We start from the raw sequence: 22,714 nt of genomic DNA, 5'->3' as shown, positions 1-22,714 counted from the left end.
AAACATCATTTCACACGTCCCAAGGGTTTTAATGGATAAACAAGGTACATACTGTATGAAGGAATAGTACAAACTTTTCCCTGTACGAGCAATCAAAATTCCAGTGACATTTTCATGTAGGAGGTTAGCCCCTCATGATTCCATTTCAGCCCAGACAAATTCAGTTACAGAGGACAACATGCTGCTTACCGCATTCAAGAGCGCCCGAGCGAATGGGCTAGAGAAAAACTGATGGCTCGTTCAGATATGACGTCATAAACCGCTGGGAAAAAAAGCTGCCGCTCTTAAAAATAAATTTCATCCTTTAAAGCCCCACTGTCCTACTTGTAGCTACTTGCTCCCTCTATATAGAAAACTTCCCCAATCGGTGCCTGTTGGTCCCCCATGATCCTCTTTTTCTTATGTTAGTTGAGAGCTGAGTTAATGAGATAGCCACCTGTCAGTGACCTCGCTGTGTGGTCTAATCCCTTCTGGCCCAGTAGTGTTGACAGTCTTTAAAAAAAAAACGCTGTGGTTTACCAGCTCATATCTGAACAAGACTTTACTGAGACTTTAGGCATGTTGAGATGCGTTAGATATGACGCGCCAAAAGCATGGTTGTCTTTTGTTATGATGACGTAAAGCATGATATGCTTCACATAACCCACCTTGTAACACAGAGCTCAGTGAATGTGCGCAGGATCTCTGTTGCTCGCAGTTGCCATTCATTAAAACGTAAAAACAAACATTATTTCTTTTTTTTGTGGCCATATCTGAACAAGCCTTAGCATGCCCCTAAAAGCATTCTAGAGCATTGGGCAAATTGGCCATAGGAAAAAATAATGCTTGTAACACGTACTTGTATGAGTTTGAATGGCTTGAATCGATTCCTGGGGTCTTGATTGAATTTAGTCAGTGAAAGCCAGCTGTATCGTAGACAGCATGACATCATCATTCAAGGCTTTGAATGAATTCTTACTCAATAGGCCTGTATTCATCAGCTCAAGATTGCCAAATAGCCCGCTATTTTTGATTTTGGAAATAATCCCAAAGTTACATATCGCGTCTTCATCAGTTCGAGATTGACCTTGAAACTTGAAACTCGAGCTCAAGATATTTTGCTCAGTGTTCGCGCATAGTGGGAGTCTTCGGGCTGGTGAAGACGCAACAGACAAATAGCGGGATATCTTGCAAACTAGCCCAAGATATCTTGGGATGATTATCTCAACCAAATATCCCGCTAATTACAACTTCGGGCTGATGAAGACGCAAAGTAACTGGATGATTTGCGATTGGGATAGTTAAAATAGCAGGATATTTGGCAATCTCAAGCTGATGAGGACAGGCCTAACTTGAATGTTATCTGCTGGATACCAGTAGGGTGTTGATTTAACTTTGGGGTGTATGATAACTAATGATACCATTTTTTTGGTATATATATATATATATATATATATATATATATCTTTCTGCTAGATTAAATTTTGATTATTTTTTAAGTTTGGATAGTTTTTGTCTTTTTTATGTTTATATCTATTAATGATTTATTGTGTTCTTGGCTTCTGAGACAATACTTCCTTGATATAAAGATGTTGTTTATATTTTTTTCCTTTTTACCATCAAAAGGAAAGCTTCTAATGTTTTGATTATATCGTCGCTGTTTTCACGAAGTGACGGTAGTGAAAAAAAATTGCATTCACTTTGCGTTACGATTTTCCTCACTACCGTCACTTCGTGAAAACAAGGACGATATTATGGTCTTCAGGGACCCAGTTGTAAGATGTTGTTTATATTTTTTTCCTTTTTACCATCAAAAGGAAAGCTTCTTATGTTTTGATTATATTATGGTCTTCAGGGACCCAGTTGTGATTGATCCCAGCTTATTTACGATTGATATCAATCGCAACTACATGTATATAAATGAGAGATAGGTTGATAGAGATAGAGATTGATTGAGATCAATCGCAACTCTTTATAAGAGAGGGCCCTTGGTTTCCCTGAAATATTAATCATTGCTATGTGGAAGGTTGTTGGCATTATCAGTTCCCTGGTATATGTGGACAAAGAGAGAATGCCTTTTATCCTCTGAAAAAAGTACCACACATGTATATGATTACAAATCATTATAAATATTTTTAAATATGTATAAAAAAACAAGGTAGATTAGAAAATACAGCCCAATTGGGACATTTTTTTTTGTCAATTTGTTTTTAAAGGTAATCATAGCAAAAAGAAGATTGTTTGGTCATGCTATTAATAAGAATGTGATTATTTGAAATTAATTGTTATCCTCAATTCAAGAAAAACACAAATTACTAGATAACCGTACATTTATTAAAATGGGATAAAGATTTTCAGTTACAAAAACCTGTTTAGAATCAATGAATTGAATTATGAAATGTTGGTGCCTGTTAAAATGTATTATTCCTATTTACTGGAGGCAGTTAGTAACATGAGAGGATGAATTGAATCAAGGTTATTGTAATTATAATTAACCTATTTCATCCCCTTTTTTTTACCTCACCTAGTCCATGCTGCCAGTCGGGAGAACAGCGTCGATGTTATCAAGCTAGATGTAGCAAGGACATTCCCGCATTTATGTATATTTCAGAAGGTAAACAGCTAGGAGAGAATCGAACGGAGGCAATGTTGCCGATGTGATGGGCGCTGAGTGGTGTATGGCAGCAATGCAAACATTGCCGCAATGTATGAATTAATGTTGACTTATTGTGCATTTGAGTATGAGGAGGGGCTGTTGAAAGGGTTGGATGGAAATGAAGTTGGGTGTTTGCAACTGTGTCAATTGTCATGGTAATGAGGAAAGGTGTAGAAACATATAGGGGAGGATGAAGGGGGGGGGGGTGAGGGCTAATGAGGCCCTCATGTAAAAGAGCCCAACCCCCTCCCTCCCCTATGGCTAATCTTTGCTTACTTGTTTCCGAAATGTATAGGAAACAGAAGATCTTCCGTGTCGTGCTAGACCCACTCTCTCTAGTCTCAAGTTTTAAAGCCCCACTGCACTATGTATAGCTACTTGCGCCCTATATAGCAAACAATGCCTTATCGATGACCATTGCTCCCCAATTGCCCCCTTTTTCTTATGTTAATTGAGAGCTGATTTGATCGGATAACCACCTTTGTCAGTGACCACGCTGGGAGGTCTAATCCCTCTTGGCTAAACTAGTGCAGGCAGGCTTTAAGTTGGACATCAAATGTTACTTTTATGGCGGCTTTAATTGCTATACATGTAAATTGATCCGTGAGCAAAGATTGTTAAGGTACCTCCTCTAGATCGTGGCCTTATTACCCCCCCCCCCCCCCAACCCCCGCCACCCCCACCAACCTATTAATCTCTTTGATGGATTAGTATGTGATCAATTAGGTTGCAAGTGAAACGATGAAGGACAGTTTAATTACCGATGTAGCTTTCAATGATTAAATTCGGTCTACCAGTACATGTACATTGTATGTGTGTTAGTGGCATGATTGTTGCAGTTTACGGTTTGGAGGTTACTATTTTTAGGAGTTTAGCCAATGGAAAGTTGGAAACAGCAACAGAATTTGCTATAACTATCTGTACTGTAATGCATTTGCCGTGAGGGATGGTTTATCATTAAAGGCATCATTTAACAATGCCAAATCTGATATGCATGGCCCTACATGTATGTGTTACCAGTGTCTGTGATATGGTGTAATATTGAAGCCCTAAAAAAATTGTGCTTCAAAAAGATCATGAAGTGCTTCAAAAAAGTAAACATCTTTGAGTGACCGGTTTTACCATACCATTACTCATTTTCCCCAATAGACTGTAGTGTTATAAAAGCCGTTTGGAAACCGATTTTGGACATTTTTAATTCCAAACATAAATATCTTGATAATCAGACAGGTGATCGACTTATAAAAGTGATGGGATTCTTGACTAACCTAAAGGTTTTTAATTATGATTGTAGCGTGAGCTAAATCCAGAATTTTGATTAGAATCTGAGGCAAAGATACTCTATTCCTTTAAAGCAAAGTAAGAGTTGTATGAAATTGTTTTTTTACCAATACATGGATAATGCAATAGTGAATACATGTATTCATAATATGTGAGTCATCCCTGAAATCTAATAAGTTTGATGCATTCTTTGTGTTTATCTACTACAGGGAGGTCCTTACTTTGATCTGCTTCATGGTGTATTAGGAGCTTATGCATGCTACAGACCAGATGTGGGATATGTAAGTTAAACCTCAGGATAGAGGAGATACTAAGGTCGTGATTAAACTATCAAATTATTGTTCATAAATAAATTAAAAACAACAGTGTTGAATAATATAATATTCTGATTTTATTATAAAGCGCTTAATTCATCTACGATGTCTCTATAAAGCGGCTTAATACAGATTGATATTACACCGGTCATTGGATTCAATACTCGCCCGCACATACTGTGTGCACAATCTCCACTCCCCGGGGAGCATTCCAGCCAGTCAATTATATACACCATTATACCTGAATGATGGACTATTTGAATAGAAATGGCAATTAACCTTCTAAAAATAATTGACCCAAAGAAGCAAAATACATGAGTTATTTTTTTGGGGGGGGGGGGGGGGGCAGGAAGTGGGGATAGCTTTTTCAGTAACTAGTATTTAAAAAAGGGAAGGTGTAGAAAAATTATCCCAAGCCCTGCATATTTTCAATCCTGGGCTCTGTTGCATATCATATCTGTTGCCATCAATGGTAATATTTTTTGCCACGGGCCCAGATGTGAAGTCCTACAGTGAATATTGACACCCTACAGTGAATATTGACATCGCTGTATGCAACCTAGGCTTATTTGGAAGGATCTCCTTGGTACTATTGACTGTCATCAGCTCGGTCAGGAGGCGAGTTGGCTCAGTTGGTAAAGCGACTGTCTGTCGAACCAAAGATCGTGGGTTCAAATCCAACCCAGGCGGATGACTGTATTACTATGTTCAATCCAGAAGTAAAAATATGTAATGTAATTTGTAATGTGCAGTAGAGTCCATTTTGCAGTAGCTACATAAACTGACGTATTATTTAGTTAAAAGAACTTTATAACATTTTTTCCCTTTTTATTTGAGCACAGGTGCAAGGGATGTCATTCATCGCAGCTGTCTTTCTGCTGTATCTAGACGTAGCTGATGCTTTCATTTGCTTCGCCAACCTCCTCAACAAATCTTGCCAGCTAGCTTTCTTTAGGCTTGATCAACAAGTTGTAAGTCTGCAGTGATCCTTGTACCTTTTTTCTTTTTTCCCCATGAAAATAAGACATAAGACAGGCTTTTAAAACTCTTTCAACACTTATAGAGCCAATTCATTGCTTTGTGACGATTTACATTTACATTCACCTAAAATGTAATTAAATTGTAATAATATAGTTGGGAGAATTAAGGAATTGATCAGATCAGTTTTCCCAAATTGTTATCATTAATAATGGTATGTTTTCACTCAAACTTTCAGATTATCTTAAATTGTACATCTAGCATTGAAGTCACTACTTTACTACCATTTTTCTCATCTGAACGATTTTACCAAGTACCTTAACTTTAAACAAGATTTAATCCATCATAATTGATTTTTTCTTTCTTTCTTCCACAGATGCAATCATATTTCAATTCTTTTGAGGAGTATTACCAAGACCATCTGCCAAGGCTCTTTGCTCACTTTGACGAGCTTGGTATCTCACCAGACCTCTACATCATTGACTGGTAAGTCCACTCATTCTCAGCAGTTTAAAGGCAAGGGTTAGGGTTAGGGTTAGGGTTAGGAGTATTAACAAGACTATCTGCCAAGGCTCTTTGCTCACTTTGATGAGCTTGGTATCTCACCAGACCTCTACATCATTGACTGGTAAGTCTACTCATTCTCATCAGGTTAAAGGTAAGGGTTAGGGTTAGGGTTAGGAGTATTACCAAGACCATCTGCCAAGGCTCTTTGCTCACTTTAACGAGCTTGGTATCTCACCAGACCTCTACATCATTGACTGGTAAGTCTACTCATTCTCATCAGGTTAAAGGTAAGGGTTAGGGTTAGGGTTAGGAGTATTACCAAGACCATCTGCCAAGGCTCTTTGCTCACTTTGACGAGCTTGGTATCTCACCAGACCTCTACATCATTGACTGGTAAGTTCACTCATTCTCAGCAGTTTAAAGGCAAGGGTTAGGGTTAGGGTTAGGGTTAGGAGTATTAACAAGACTATCTGCCAAGGCTCTTTGCTCACTTTGATGAGCTTGGTATCTCACCAGACCTCTACATCATTGACTGGTAAGTCTACTCATTCTCATCAGATTAAAGGTAAGGGTTAGGGTTAGGGTTAGGAGTATTACCAAGACCATCTGCCAAGGCTCTTTGCCCACTTTGATGAGCTTGGTATCTCACCAGACCTCTACATCATTGACTGGTAAATCTACTCATTCTCATCAGATTAAAGGTACGGGTTAGGGTTAGGGTTAGGAGTATTAACAAGACTATCTGCCAAGGCTCTTTGCTCACTTTGATGAGCTTGGTATCTCACCAGACCTCTACATCATTGACTGGTAAGTCTACTCATTCTCATCAGATTAAAGAGAAAGTTGAGTTCTGGGAAGAGGCCAAAATTCTTTTGTGAGCGTTATCATTGTATTATGCAAGTGTGGAAGAACATCAGATAAAAAATGTTCCCTGAAAAGCATGGCTCTTCAAATGCCTTTATATTATAATTATGGCATGTAACATCTTAAAAATCAGGGCAGATTTTTATGCCACATGTTTGTGTAGTCCTATATACATCTTTCTGTGATGATGATGATGATGATGATGATGACGATGACGATGATGACGATGATGAATAAAGTGACCGTGACACCTTGTAGTTGTATCCCTTTAATGTTTAATTGTTTGCCCCTGCAGGATGTACACTCTGTACAGTAAGTCATTACCTCTGGACGTGGCCTGCAGAGTCTGGGATGTGTTCTTCAGGGATGGAGAAGAACTGCTCTTCAGGACAGCTTTAGGTGAGACAATAGGCCCGTTCACACATAATAATTAGTGCGATTAGGATCGTGATGCAAAGATGAATTTAAATTTTTTTTTTTTTTTTTTTTTTTTTTTTGGGGGGGGGGGGGGGGGGCGACCATTCACACACACAGAATTGTCGCTCAACGGCAAGGACGTCCAAACTGCAAATGCGTAAATCTTGACGCTTGTATGTATGCGCGCTTGGAATACTGGGATTAAATAAAATCGATTTTTGATTCTCGATACCATTCACACACACAGCGCCCAGCAAACTATCGCAATTATTCTGAAAAATAGCAAGACTTTAATACTGCAAATTGAATTGCGATGTCAATCGTGATGTGAATCGCAAAGATTATTTGTTAAATCTCACATTTTTCTGTAGGTGTGAAGTCCCCTTATGTTCTTTGCCAAAAGGATAGATAGAATATCAAGAGCATTGCAGCGGTTTGTGTAGTTCTGGACTTCCTTGTGAATACTTCCTGCTTTAATAGAAAAAATAGATGTGTATCAAGAGTCTCATAGTGACTTTCTAAAGTTTTGGGCATGTTTGTAAATGCTACTTACTATGTTAGATAGATAGAAGATAGATATATGTAGAATATTCCTGCAGAGAATTTGTTTAATTATGGCTTGTTGTGGATATTCTTACATTCAGGATGACTCCCAAACTGGCCAGGCCTCGTTCAAAGCCTTTATATCGCTCTGTCACTAATATTTCAACAAAATCTATTGAAATCTTTATCAAAGTCAAATCGCATTCCGAAAGAAATGATCAAGAATTTATCCCAATTTTAAACCATGTAGTAAACACAGTGATGGAAAACAGATGGTTATGCTGACTTAATGACTACTGGTACTTTTACTGTACAAAATAACAGTGTATTGTCATGATCTTCTTGTGTATTCATGTCTTCTTAAAGGCAATCTGAGATGCATGGCCCTACTGTGATATGGTGTAATATTGAAGCCCTAAAAAAAACTGCGCTTCAAAATGATCATGAAGCGCCTCAAAAAAGTAAAAATCTTTGAGTGACCGGTTTTACCATACTCATTTTTCCCAATAGACTGTAGTGTTAGGAAAACACAAAATTTGATTTTGATTTTGATTCATAAATATTTTAAAAATCAGACAGGCGATCGGCTTGTAAAAGTCATGGGGTTCCTGACTTACCTTGAGGTTTATAATTATCATTGTAGCATGAGCTAAATCCAGGATTTTGTTTCAGAATCTGAGGCAAAGTTACCCAATCCCTTTAATACAACATACATACATGTATGTGCTGTCGAAACCTCTTTGGTTACTAACCATCACCTGATTGTGTGTGTCTTGGACCTCCTGTCACTAGGTATCCTGTCCCTGTACGAGGACGTCCTGCTCACCATGGACTTCATCCAGGCCGCTCAGTTCCTCACCAACATCCCCGTCCACATCGACAGTGACAAGCTCTTCAAGCACATCGACAACATCGACATGCACCAGAAGAAGTTTGGCCAGGTCCTCATGCAGCACCTGGCGGCCAACCTTGCCAGCAACCATTCCGGCAACTCGTAAGACGGTAACCAAGTATATCAATGGCGACAAGCTCTTCAAGCACATCGACAACATCAACAGGCACCAGAAGAAGTTTGGCCAGGTCCTCATGCAGCACCTGGCAGCCAACTTTGCCAATCATTCCGGCAATTCGTAAAGCGGTAACCCTCCACATCGACAGCGACAAGCTCTTCAAGCACATCGACAACATCGACATGCACCAGAAGAAGTTTGGCCAGGTCCTCATGCAGCACCTGGCGGCCAACCTTGCAAATCATTCCGGTAACTCGTGAAGCAAGCGGTGGCCGTTGAACGCATGCAGGAGGACAGGAGGACAATGGCATATACAGTCAAACCTGTCTAGAGTGACCACCCAAGGGTAACACAAAAAGTAGTCTTTGAAGACAGGTGGGTTTCACCCCTTCCTTCCGACAATGTCAGGAATGCCAGTCTTCAGGGGATCGTTTCACGAACCGTCTATCAAATTTACTGACATCCCATTTAAACACATGTTAGATTTAATACAAGCATTTCAGTGGTTTGTCAGCAAACTTGTACTTGTGACAGTTTCCTGAAACGCTGCCCGGGTCTCATAGTCTTATGAAACCTGTCTTGAGTGGCTACCTTAAGAATACATTCAAAGGCAACAGACAGTCTGAATGGAATGGTGTTTGAATCTGTAGCTCTTGTTCGTTGGATCTGAATAATTTATATCCTTGTGACCTTTATGCGGATGAATCCACGACAGTGGGTGTTTTGGCATGTGTAGTTTACAGAAGAGTAAGAATTTTATACTTGCCTTATGTACCTCGATGATTGAAAGCTTGTAGAGAATATATGATTTACTTGAAGCTTGCAATATTATGAAACAAGGGTTACAAAATACTACAGCAGCATGATCATGTAGATTTCACTGTTTCTACATATCATTTAGCCAGCAATACCTCAAAAATACCTACCGGTACTTTATATAAGAGATAAAGATTGGGAATTGGTTTATAGTATGTGTTGCCCATGCCCCCACTCACTTTCCCTTTTTACCCAATAACAGAATTTTAAAAAAAAGCTAGGGAGTGATGTCTTAACTTGGCTACTTTAGCAAACTGTGATGAGGAATGAATTGAAACTAAGTAAAACACCTCTTTTTTATAATTATAATTTTTGCAATATTGGTAAGCCTCCGAACCAGTATATTGGTGTTCTTTGATTTTGATTGATATAAAAGCAATATTTTTTTTTTCAATTCCAAGTGATGGCAAAATGGGTTGTATTTATTTTCTTCAATTCAGAATATATAGCATATATAAGTTGATACAATCTTTAATTTTCCTGGCAACCAATAAATGAGATCAAGTATTTCCTTTACGCATTATAATATCAGTGAAATTTTTACAAAGGTTGATTTTAAAATGTTTCTCAGACTTTCCCACATTAAAACAAAAATATAAAAACAGGATCATCAACAAAAAATTCAATGTTGTGGCGCTAATCTTTTCTGCCCAAAGATAGACACAAACCATTGGTTGCCTTCACCATATGGTAAAACAGAACCATATGATTTTAATACAACCATAATGATGTGAAAGGAATTGTGATTATTTTTCTGAGAGGGACATTGTTGCGTACATGTTGATACGTAGAGGCATTTAAATATGATTGAAAACAGTAAGCTTGTTGGCCAAGTGTTGGAAGTCTTCAGTTTTGATGCAAGATGCTTTCCAAAAGTTGCATGTTACATTATACGCACTGTAGGCTAAACCTGAGATCATGCAAAATTAAGACCGATAGAAATTGGTATAAATGAAGAAAAATATAGATATATGTAGATTGTCTTTGATAAGTCAAAGACTTCATTCATCACTGCTATATGCACATCCAAATAATTACCATTTACCTGTTGAAACTTTATATCCACAAATGTCATGAACTATTGTGCATTTTGCTTCTTTTTTTTTTAGTGCCCTTACATTTACCCAAGCTACCTTCTCTAGATACAGGATTAACCCTTGATAAGTTCCTAGAAAAGAAAAAAAGAAAAAAAAAACCCTATTACTACTGTCATATTATATCATTTATATATCCTTTACATGCTTTCATCTATACCCTTCTTGAATGAGAGCACTTTGAAACGATTCCAGTCAATTTGCGTAAAGTAAACTTTTCAAAAGTTATTTTGATTTGTGTTATTGTTAGAAGTTTCGTTATACTATGAATTTCCTTTTCTATTGTCCTAAGTTTTAAGTAGTTCAAATATTTGCTAAGAAACAGATTATTTCTATATTATATGTGTTTATTTAATGGGCCTTACTTACAGAATTATGACTATGATTGCTCTTTAGTCTTGCACAGAGCAGGAGTCAAATTAGTACTAAATTTTTCTTATTATTTCTGATATATTTTCTCCAACTCCTATATATATATATATATATATATATTCAATTTCTCATTTTTTTGTCATCTTTTATCACATTCCTTGGATGTAATATGAAGTGAATCAATAATCATTATTATGTTTCGTAAACAATGTTTGGATGCAAAGAAATGCATGTCTGAAAACTTGGCTAGTTGCATGTCGCCCTCTATCTTCATTAAACAGAAATTTGAGAGTGAAATGGTAGAGATACACATTCTTCATAGTCCATTGAAAGAAAATGCATACTTTGATTTCCTTTGTTTCGATAATTCAAACTGTTTTTTATCCTATTTCAATGTATGACTCTTGATTTTAATTGAAACTTAAACCAGAATACTGACTCCAACCGACTTATTACTGGGGTGATATGATAAAAAAAAAATAAATAAATAAATAACAACATTTATAATGCGCACATATCCACCCCAAGAGATGCTCAAGGCGCCTAACAAGGTAAGTACATTGAACGAAAATAATTTAACATAATTAAATATAATTCAACAACGTTAATTACATCATATTTTGAAATACATGATTACTGTTATTTCTTCAGTCTGTAGACGGTCTGGTGTCTCATGTCTCGTTGGTTTAACTAAGGTATTAAAATTGTGATATCAAGAAATTCACCAAAGCCAGATTCAGTCTTACACAATGTATGATCGTTTGAATGCATATGGATCTAAAATTTAACTTACGAATGGATTGTTTTTGGCAGTATCAACTTACGTATTGCTTGTTGAAGCACAAATTGATAATATTAGATATGAAAATCATATATTATCATAGTGATAATAATCTCTTTCGTTTTCTATAACTTCATGTATTTTTAGGATGTTAAATCTTGATGAATATCAATCCACTTGCATCTATGGCTAATTGGCTATGTGGAGTAGATTTTTCATTTTATATGCAGTATGTATTTATCCTTTTCGTTTTAGTTTCATACATGTAAGTCCAGGAGTGTGATAACACCAGGAACTTATCATTTCTACCAAAAAAAAGAAAAATTATATATACTACCGGTACTTATATAGCAGATATTTTATATGTAAACATTGTATAACATTATTTTGATATTTGGTGGGAAAAGTGGTCTTTTTAAAGTGACTTTTGTGAATGTGCTGCCAACAGTGTGGAGATACCTGCATTGACGGTGAAAAAATTCTTGACAACGATGTGAAAAATTATATCAAGTATTTTTTTTCCCTATCAATTTTTGAATGGAATTTTGTGGTGGCATGAAATTGACTATGGATGCAATAATATGTAAATGGTTTATACTCTTTGCATTTACGTACTTGTATCTATATAATTATAGTGATGAAGATTATATATACGAGTAACATTTATAAGATGTGATTTAATATATTCATGTTAAAATATTGATATGTGAGATCGTAAATGCTGACATGATGTTTTTCTTTGCATCTATTTCTTTCTCTTTCTTTCTCTTTGTCTTTAACAATCTCCCTATCTATTAATTTTTTCTTAAAACTATTTTTCTATCTCTCTCTCACTCATTCTGTTTGAGTATCTCCTTCTCTCTCTCTCTCTCTCTCTCTCTGCCTTTGTCTACTTTCTCTTTACTTTCTCTTTGATCTCTATCTTACTCTCAATTATGTTGTTTTGATGTATGAAAATACATGTATTTGATTTCAAAATATCTTTTTGATTTAAACTTGAAATATGATTTGGAAAACCAGATATGAAATATATAGTTATGTTGGACAAGTGATCGAAAATTAACCATCATGTAATGAAAACGGACTAAACAAACAGGTTTATCAAAGAATATCGTTATTTTTAATGCAAAGGAGATCAGCAGGGCATTAATTCATAGCCATCAAAAATATTTTGTACAAATTTTCATACCTTTTAAGAATTGATAGTATTAATTTGTTTGGTAAAGGTTGTTTTAGGACCCCTTCCTACGTTATACCGCACTGGGTAAAAGTGAATACTAATGTATAGTACTTTTGATGAGAAACTGTTTTCTATATCAAACTGCCTAAATGTTGACAACGCTCAATCAATATTTTTTGTAGGTGATATTTGCTATGAAACAGACAACGTGAAGTAATTGTGGAATTGTGTCGAATTCTGTTACTAATTTGTTTTGTTGAATTAGAGAATGACACAAAGTGTTGTCACATTAGTACTAACTATTCCAATCGGTAAATCAATATGAAGGGAGATGTGTATGATTTTTGATGTTTTTGATTCTGAATTGATATGCATGTGTAATAAAAAATAAAGAATATTTTGTATCAATATAATATCTTGTGATAGTTTCTCTCCTGTGCCCAAATCATAGGTGTTGTTTGAATGTTTATGTGTCAAGAGACAGTTCACAGAGAGGGGGGATGTGTCTTACAGAGAGAGAGAGAGAGAGAGAGAGAGAGAGAGAGAGAGAGAGAGAGAGAGTGGGAGGGGGTAGGGTAGAGATGAAAATAAAAAGATAGGCAGACCCTAAAGAGAGAAGGAGAGGGAGAGAGAGAGAGAGAGAGAGAAATAAAGAGGGAGAATGCGAGAAGGGATTGTGACAAATGAAAGGGATTGTAGAGAGAGGAGGATGGGGCGGGAGAGGGAGAGAGAGAAGAGATAAGATAATGATAGAGAATTGGAAGAGAGGAAGTAGGGAGAGGGGGCAGAGAGAGGGGTGATTTTCAACCCTTCTGAAATTAAATACAACTTCTCATAACTAATAGGAACAATGCACAAGAGTAGTGTTTATTTTCATTGGAGAGAGAGCTTTACGGGAGGGGTCGGTGGACAATGGTAAAGTATTTTCAAGGTTCATTCAGATTGCTTTTTAACTTCGAGGCTCTCGCGCGATCTTAACAAAAGGTCTTTACTTACCTCGTTTGTCCCCTCAAGCCTTACCATTACAAAATAAGAAAAGGAACACCCAGCCCTCGTAGTCATTGTCTACTTTACCGGTATCTTTTCAAGAGACAAGACAACATTAATTTGTAAAGCAATCACGCGTTCTTTGTACCCCATTCACCCGAGATTTTCAATTTGTTTCACATTGTTAACCGTTGTCCACTTTCAATCCCTTTTATGTCAAATGTGAAATAGAATGATCATCGATAGACAGACAGATAAGACAGACAGCCAGACTTACAAGTAGAAATATAGATAGATGACTTGTATAGATAAATAGGTAGATAGATAGATATATGGATGGATAGGAAACGAAGGAGAGCGATGAGAGGGATCGAGGGGGAGAAGGAGAAAGAGAAAGAGACAAGGGAGAGAGAGAGAGAGAGAGAGAGAGAGAGGGAGATTGACTGACAGAGAAAGAGACAGATAGACAGACAAACAGAATGGACCAAAGACAGAGATGGAAGAGGGGACACAAGAGATAAAAGGGGGAGAAGAGAGAGAACTGGAGATAACAAAAAAGAGTGATAGAGGGGTGGGGTTGGGAGGGGGAGGAAAGGACGGAGATGTTGATGGCATGACACTCCCTCCCCTTAATTAATTTCTTATACCTTTATCAAGCTGTCACGATGTCATCATCCTTCAATTCTTTTCATCCAAAGTCGACATAACAGAATCATTCGCCTTGTATGACTGTATCAAACCAAACCATAATTATGTATAATACCATCTAAACCCAGCCCATGCACACTCGCCGTTAAATCCTTCTAAGTACACCTCTCATCTTCTATATCTACCTGCTTGACTTGAGATTACAATCACATGTTTGTGCGATGCTTTTATCTTCCTCCTGTCAACGCTGTATGCAGGTGACCAGGGCCAGACCTATTATATAGCTTGTTGAATTTCAAGGGTTTCTTGAGATTGAAATTTCCTATAACCCTCCTATTTCCCATTACAATTGATTATGCCAGTGGCGGCATACTGTTACTTTCGGAGGCGGAGAGGGGGGGGGGGGGGGGGGGGGGGGGGGGGAGGTCGGAGGTAGCGAAACTTGCAGTTTTTACTAAATAGGAGCGGAGTCAACAGGTATATAACCACATTAACACAAATATTAGAAATACAGAAGAGTGTAATGTTACCAGGTGAGACGCATAGAAAATGGACCTCGCGATAATTCTATTTATGCTCAAATCCACGCCAAAATGTATGTTTATAATCCAGTTACTACAAAGAAGTCATAGACTGTTGCCCATATTATTAAGTTCTCAGAACATCATTAATAATTCTAAAGACTCTAAAGATATAGAGTTGGATAAATACAGTTTTAAACATATAGAGAAGATACAAACTGTATCTATTAAGAATAAACCATATTGTCCTAATTATTTCATGAAAAGAGGGTTTTTTAAATCCAACTTTATGGGCAATACAGTCCATGTAAAATTATCTAGAGCTGACTGTAAGCGAATCATGGAGAGTGACCCCCCCCCCAGGGAACCCCCCCCCCCTTATGCTGTCATTGCCTCGATCTCCCCCTTCCCGATACTATTGTTACCCCTAATACCCTTCCATACCTGTAATGATTGGTATGTAAATTGCTTTGTTTGGGGTTCAGAGTGTTTCGTGAATATAAGCCTCAAGTCTATACAAGGTCCGACTCGAGCAAGACAGCGTCCCCTTGTTCCGCAGTCATCGCTGGACAACGTCTTGAGGTGGTTGTACATTATTCCTCAGGGTAAGTTCCGTTCAATTCCTTGCTTCTTTAAGATTTATTATGTTGCTGTTTGTACTTTTTTAATGACTCATTATTTAACAACTAAATTATTCATACCCCTTATAAAATTGATGCTTTTGGAGTGCTTTTTTTTTGTAATGAATGGAAGATCGACTGGTTGATAGGGCCTTCGTTGAATACTTTTACTAAGCTCACATTCTCAAGAAACATAACTTGGGACAAATCAATTTTTAACATACATGCACTTGAAAGATTACACAATTTTGTGAGGGTATGAATATACATGTCTTTATTATCTCTTTTGGAGAAAGGAGTGCATTGTACACTGCATAGTGTTTATGGTCCTTACACATTAATTTGATTTATATTTTGAATGGTGAGGTGTTATTCATGTCCGCAGAGAATACCTCTCAAAACCTTTCAGGATCAACAAATAATGTTATAATAGGCTACAGATAATTTGATAACTTCCACGTAATGCACCTTTTAAACAAACATATTAATTTTCTTCAGTTTCTATAAAATATCGACCAACGAACCCTTCTCCTTGATAAATATATGGCGACATACTTTTTTTATACAAAACATTTTTTAAAGAAGATTTGCAATGCTCTCACTGGAAAAGACGTGATTGTGTGGACTTGTCAGACCTGGGCCCCGTTTCATAAAGAGTTGATATCAATCGCAACTTAAATCGTTCTATGTACAAAGTCATGAGAGATAGGAGACTGCAAATTTGCGATTGGTTTGGATCAATCGCAATCTTTCGCGTTGCAGATGACTTTTGCGTATATATTTTGATCTCGGATGTGTCTGCATATCTGTTGTTCAATCGTAATTCGTTCGATATTCTATTGTCCTTTATTCTGTTGTTAGTATTCTCAACAAAGAAGACAATCGAAGTTTTATTGTATAAAATGTCACAGAATTTCAACGATGTGTTATCGATTGATTTAAACCAGTGTTGAGTCATGCATGCATAATAATACTTGTAATTATTGTTACTCGTTCGTATACTAAAATTTATTCTAATTTACCTACTGAACACTCTCTCTCTCTTGTTTTCTTTTCCTCTCTTTCTCTCCTCTTTTTTTCACTCTTTAATTCTCAATACATCCCTCTCTTCCTCTCTCTTTCTATAGCCCCCCCCCCCTCCAACCATTCTCCTTTTTCTTAAGTTCACCATTTCACTCACGATATACTTGTATCATATTCTCGCCGGATGGTCTTTTCAATATATCTATTCGGCCAATAATACTTTCCTCAAACAGGGTACCTGGTCGTGCACAAATAGTGCATCTTTAGTAAATCTAAATACAAGTGTACACCATTTACGCATCTCATTTGCATAAGAATTAGCATCTCATGATGCATAGTGTTAACACTGTTAAAATGCTCAGATTGTGCCAATATTTGCTGACGGTTTTTAGCACTTCCCTGCCAAAGTGGATTAAGATGGACGATGGCCTTTTATTTCTTACATTCTTCATTTTAACAAGCGGAAGAAAGACAAAAGTAGAAGTGTTTAACAGGTTTTGCTGTTTCGTGTAAACACAATAGGGATTAAAGCTGTTAAGTTGAGGTCACGCTAACGTTTATACAATAGAAAAGCTAACAATTACAGTTAGATTTGATGCATACCTTTTAGATACCGGTATATATATATATATATATATATATATATATATATATATATATATAGGCAAAAAGCATGCCTAAGGCCCCCCCCCCCATATAAATTCAAGGGTATCTCAGGGCGAAAGAAATTGTTATAACGATAATAATACACGTAATAATAATTATAGGCATTTCTATATATAGCACCGTCTTTCTAGAAATTCTATTCCGATGCGCATTAATAATTACCCCCGATTTAGCCAAGCTGCCATATTACAGCGCTTTAGCATGTCAGGGAATTAATTCCAGCCAGGTACCCATTTACCCCACCTGGGCCCTGGGCCGAGTGGCAAATGAAGATTAATGGCTTATAAAGCAAGCAAAGCAAAGGTTGTCTTTACGAGAAGTTTAGGTGTAGAAATCTAAACGAGATGCAACATCTCCGAAATATTTGTTCATTCAAACAAATTTCAGTAAAAAAAAATATGCTAAAATAAACTACAACAACAACAACATACAAAAAACAACAGCACCGTCAACAGACACTGTATACTTCCCAAGTTATAGGTATCTGACATTATTCGATTCTGTTATGGGTGCATTATTCGACTGAATGAATTATTCTTTTCGGTAAATTAATTAACATCCACGGTATATCTTCCATTGCATATAAACTCTCTTTCCGAGAGCGAGTTTTTTTCCCTCGGAACTCCTGTTTTTAACAACATCTTATTAGTTTTCTCTGCTCCCCCTGCCTCTCTCCATTTCTTTGTCTTTTCACATTGATATGAAATGTGCCTTTATGTGGAAATGCCAATCAGTGAAATCTATGCTGTGAACATGATCAATATCTGCTGGTCCGCATACTACCAATAATACCATCCAAACAACTGCCCCATTAACCCAAAGACATTTTTTACGAAAGGCTACGTTAATGAAAGGCTTCCCGATCCCAATTGAGTTGCAAATTGATCTATTCATGACTTCAATAACGATTACCCCGTATTGTATCCTTTAAACAAGGCTTCCATTCATCATATTGTACTGTTATTTGTAGACCTCGAGAGTCCTCAGGGAGAATTTGCTTTTCATTCAGCCGAATTGTAAAGACGCTCTTCTATTTCAAATGACCAACACGACGTGATTTGCATCAAGAATGAGGCCAACCAGCCCCCCCCCTCCCATAATAAAAAACCTCACTTCACCCCCTCCCCCCAATATCTTAATGTAACACGATCGAAGGACAATTTCAAGATCACCCACATCTTGCAAAGGGGTATCTACCATAGAGGCGTGGTGCCGGGGTACATCCCTTCCCCAACCACGCTTGAAGGCCCAGAGAGAGAGAGAGAGAGAGAGAGAGAGAGAGAGAGAGTCAATACAACATGCAGTGGGTCCATGGAACATGCTGTATTCTTTTGGCAACTCGGGTAGATTTCGAGCCCCTCCAATGAGGATTCCATATCCCCCCCCCCCCCCCCACTCAGTGTTATTAAAGGTACGCATTATGCGTGTTCCCAGCGACCCCGTTTTCTGCGAAAGTCCGGTGTGTAAAGTCAATACGGGTAGACCTTTTTCTTTTGTTACGATCGCGAGCCGGAGAGTTTGGGAACACGCATGGTATCCCTCCGTTCACGGAGTGGGGGGGGGGGGGGGGGGGGGGTTTTCATATCCATTTTTAAAAGACCACATTTTCTATTTCCTTGACAATCGTTTTCTCATAGAAACCTGTACTAACGGAACATGCACATAAAGAACACCTGTCTATAAATATCTTGCCACCTGTTTGAGTGGTCTTTTTTTTTTCATGTTTCACTGTGGTATCCGAATAATTGGAATTAAAGCAATTTAAATTTTGTTTGTAGTTGGGCAACTATGAAAACCTAGCTGTATTGTGATCATGAACGCCTTACCCTTACCATAGGTCTCTAGCACATCGATTTGGTTTCGAACCCAGGACCTTTGGCGCTGCTTGTAAAACTGTCACAATAGTCATAATGTTTCATAGTATTTCAATGCAGATCATGACGTTTAACTGTGACACTTGTATCTCTTTTAACTTCAAATATCCATTCCTTCTTCGCAGTTGACGACGGTTTTTCTCTACAACGCTTGTGCCCCAGCTCAACCGTGGGTTAACCATGGACTTGTTCCACGTAATCGTCATCATCTCGACGTTCGCTGTTCTTCAATGCGCCCAAGCACAGCTGCAAAAGGACGAATTAGTCAGCGGTATGTGCCCTAATGCCAAAATCTAAGGCGTATAGCTAAAAGCGGCACGTACGCCCCCCCCAATCGTAATCAATGCCGAATAAATAAAAAAGAGAGAGTGGAAAAGAATAAAAATTCAAGATCCAATATGAATTGGATCATAATCGGCAAAAACAACAAAAGGTTTCGGCCAACATAGTGTAAGATTGATTCTTTTGTCACCTGCTAGTAACACTCACTGTCACTCTTTGTAATGGTAAAGAACCGATCGCAAAGACTTTCAAGAAATTAACTTGATGCCCATTTCAATAGCTTATTGTATTGCCTTTAGAAATCATGTTCGGATGTATACGCATCATGATGTCACCGTCATAATGTTCGCACATATCAAAGACCGTCAACACTACTGGGGAAGAAGGGATTAGACCACACTGTGTTAGTCACTGACAGGTGGCCATCTCTTTAACTCAGCTCTCAACTAACATAAGAAAAAGAGGATCACAGGGGACCAACAGGCACCGATTGGGGAAGTTTTCTATATAGAGGGAGCAAGTGGCTACAAGTAGTACAGTGGGGCTTAAAAGATGACCCACATTAAGATTGACTTCCGATTAAATTCTCGAAAGTCTTTGCTATCATGCTAATAATACTTGACCTTGTCTTTTCCCCTAGATGACTGCGATGTCCTGATCAAGACAGGGTTCGACGTCTTCCGATGCACGAAGTCGGCGTACCCGGACAGGGCAGAATGCGTACCGCGTGGACATCGCTCGGGTGGACGTCCTCGACGACCAGGAAGCTTCGATCCCATGAACAGGGTTTGCGACTCGACATTGGACTGCAATGACGGGTCCGATGAGATGCTTACCGAGTGTGCTCAACCGCACAAAGGTGATTATATTGAACCTGGCATCAGTTTAAGATATTAAGATTTTGAATATAGGAAGATAAACATGGGCTCATAAAATATGTTTGTACAAAAATATATTGTTGGGCATCCCCTATTGCAGGTTAGTCATTATCAAACAAAGTGATCTTGGGATTCGGCACCCACTCTCTTCCAACCTCTCTCTCTCTCTCTCTCTCTCTCTCTCTCTCTGTCCACTTCTATGTCTCTCTCCCTCCCTCTCCCCCTTCCCCATCTCCCCCTCTCTCTCTCTCTCTCTCTCCCTCTCTCTGTCTGTCTCTCTGTCTGTCTCTTTCTCTTTCCATTCATCTCTCTCTCTATTTACAATACCGAAAACGCCTCTGTATATAAAGCATGTAAACAAAATGAAAGGGCGGCATTGATTTTGATTAATAGATGTATAGCAGAGGTATAATATACTTTGGTTATTGTTCTTAAAATAAAAGGAAAATACCGCCTAGCCCCTTGTCAACTTCAAACAAACCAAAAAAGATTGTTGCTGTTAATACTGCTGCTGTTTAGTTTGAGTACAAGTCTCTCAACCGTATCGTTCGCAACTGCCGCTAAAACACAAAGGTGCAAGGGAAATGGGATTTAATGCCATCCCAAGTTCCCATGCTTATTCTTCATTTCATTTCACTTCCTACTCCTAGAATATTGCCTCAACGAGCTGGAGAAGGAAGTCGAAGGCGACTACCTCGATTCTTTCCACTGCTACAACGAAGGTGACGACGGTGGTCCCGCCTCGCTCTGCGTCTCCGAGTGCCAGATGTGCGACGGTATTAGGGACTGCCCGAACGGCGCCGACGAGCTGGATGCCAACTGTAAGAAGATGAGGCCCACGCCCTATGGGTGCGAATTTTTCTAGGCCTTATAGGACAATGATTATTAATTTGATCTGTCATTTTGGTAGGAATTTTGACCGGACTTTCTTGTGTTTTTAATTGGTTGTTTTCTGCGACGGTTTGTGACCAGTCCAGAGGTACCACACATGAAACTTAATAATCACATTCAATACCATCACTTTCTTTCTATAGTTTATTTTTTTTGTTTGGGCAAGGAATGTGCTTAATTCATAATTATGCACAATTTTTTTGGGATCCGCCACTCGCTCTAACATCGAGTAAGTGATCTCGTATTTTAAACATTAATAACTCTTTTATTTAATATTGTTCTGATTTATTTCATATTTTGTCATTCTGCTTTCATACATGATTAAGAACTTATTACAAAGGTTGGATTACCATTTAAATTTAAGAAAAATGGACTTGATGGGATCTTTAATAAGGGAGTGATAAATGAGGAAAAACTCAAAACGCTTCAAAGAGTGAGAAAAACGTCTCAGAATGCAAAAAAAAAAAAAAAAAAAACACGTGAAAAGACGTATGAATACATCAACTATATATATATATATATATATATATATACGTAATAATAATCAAAACATGGTTTCTCGAATTGTATATAACACCATCAACTCAGTCGATCACAATGCTTGATTTAGGCTTGGAATATAGAAAAAATCTTGGTGCACTATTAATAATTTGTTTCAGTTATGCTTAGTTATTAGAGGATTGTCATTATTATTACAATGATTTATTATTAGGGACAATATTATTGAATAAAATTTGTAAATATACCATACCCTTTCATCTATTGTGTCATCGTTTGACGAGTGTATAACCCGGCCCTCCTACTCCGAGGTCGGAGGGACCGCATGCGTGTTCCCAAAATGTCCGGTAAAGGGGTACTTTTCACGCACCAAAGTCCGGCTCGTAGTACACAAAAATCCGACCCGTATTGACTTTACACACCGGACTTGGGGGGTGTTTTCAAAAGGAGGGATCATGCATATACGCATACCCTATATAACACTGAGTGGGGGGGGGGGGGGGGGTATAATAAGCTCTTTGAAACCGCATACAAATTATTATAGGGACATTATCACAATGTGATATGCGCTATTCAAGAACGAAATAATATTAATATCCAGGATAGGTCCATTAAACATAAATTAAACAAGCAAACAGATACCTAAAAGTACGGACTCATTCCGGGTGCTCATACATTAAAACTTGGACCGTCACGAAATGACTTCCCATTGAAGGAGCAGTTTATTTAAGAACCTCCCAGAGTCAAAACAGGGTGATGGAGAGAGAAAGAGAAGGAAAAAAGGGAGGATTGGGAGTGGAAGAATGCAAATGAGGGAGAGAGAGAGAGAGAGAGAGAGAGAGAGAGAGAGAGAGGGACATTTGGTAAAGACTATACAGACCTAACTAAAGACGAAAGAGAGGGGGAAGAGGAAAGAGAGAAGAAAGAAAGAGAGAGAAAGAAGGAAGAAAGTGAGAAAGAAAATGTCCGAATAACGATGATGATATGACAGAAAGTTACAATTTTCTAACAAATTATTACGGCCTGTATTATGC

At 37.9% G+C, this 22,714-nt stretch overlaps 2 protein-coding genes across 3 annotated transcripts in view; both read left to right on the top strand.

The window, feature by feature from the left end:
* LOC589360 (TBC1 domain family member 12) overlaps nucleotides 1-12,256 on the top strand; it is a 53,250-nt gene extending 40,994 nt beyond the window's left edge. The window contains exons 5-11 of one of the 2 annotated variants that reach the window (XM_030985442.1): nucleotides 2,508-2,593; nucleotides 4,126-4,197; nucleotides 5,073-5,201; nucleotides 5,585-5,694; nucleotides 6,875-6,978; nucleotides 8,332-8,414; nucleotides 8,690-12,256. In XM_030985442.1, the coding sequence (XP_030841302.1) occupies nucleotides 2,508-2,593; nucleotides 4,126-4,197; nucleotides 5,073-5,201; nucleotides 5,585-5,694; nucleotides 6,875-6,978; nucleotides 8,332-8,414; nucleotides 8,690-8,809 (704 nt within the window). In that variant the 3' untranslated portion in view covers nucleotides 8,810-12,256. Of the gene's footprint in view, nucleotides 1-2,507; nucleotides 2,594-4,125; nucleotides 4,198-5,072; nucleotides 5,202-5,584; nucleotides 5,695-6,874; nucleotides 6,979-8,331; nucleotides 8,574-8,689 lie in introns of those variants that run through there. The other variant, XM_030985441.1, reaches the window with a different exon arrangement.
* Nucleotides 12,257-15,435: 3,179 nt separating this feature from the next.
* LOC105445029 (very low-density lipoprotein receptor-like) lies at nucleotides 15,436-21,671 on the top strand. The gene is made up of 4 exons (XM_011680035.2): nucleotides 15,436-15,553; nucleotides 19,257-19,402; nucleotides 20,054-20,272; nucleotides 20,942-21,671. Exons 2-4 carry the CDS (start codon nucleotides 19,312-19,314, stop codon nucleotides 21,154-21,156), a joined length of 525 nt encoding a protein of 174 aa, XP_011678337.2. The 5' UTR covers nucleotides 15,436-15,553; nucleotides 19,257-19,311; the 3' UTR covers nucleotides 21,157-21,671.
* The last annotated feature ends 1,043 nt before the right edge of the window (nucleotides 21,672-22,714 follow it).

The sequence above is a fragment of the Strongylocentrotus purpuratus genome, unplaced genomic scaffold, assembly GCF_000002235.5.
Source record: "Strongylocentrotus purpuratus isolate Spur 01 unplaced genomic scaffold, Spur_5.0 spur5_scaffold_15, whole genome shotgun sequence".
Taxonomy (NCBI): domain Eukaryota; kingdom Metazoa; phylum Echinodermata; class Echinoidea; order Camarodonta; family Strongylocentrotidae; genus Strongylocentrotus; species Strongylocentrotus purpuratus.
This window is presented reverse-complemented; position numbering and strand designations above follow the sequence as displayed.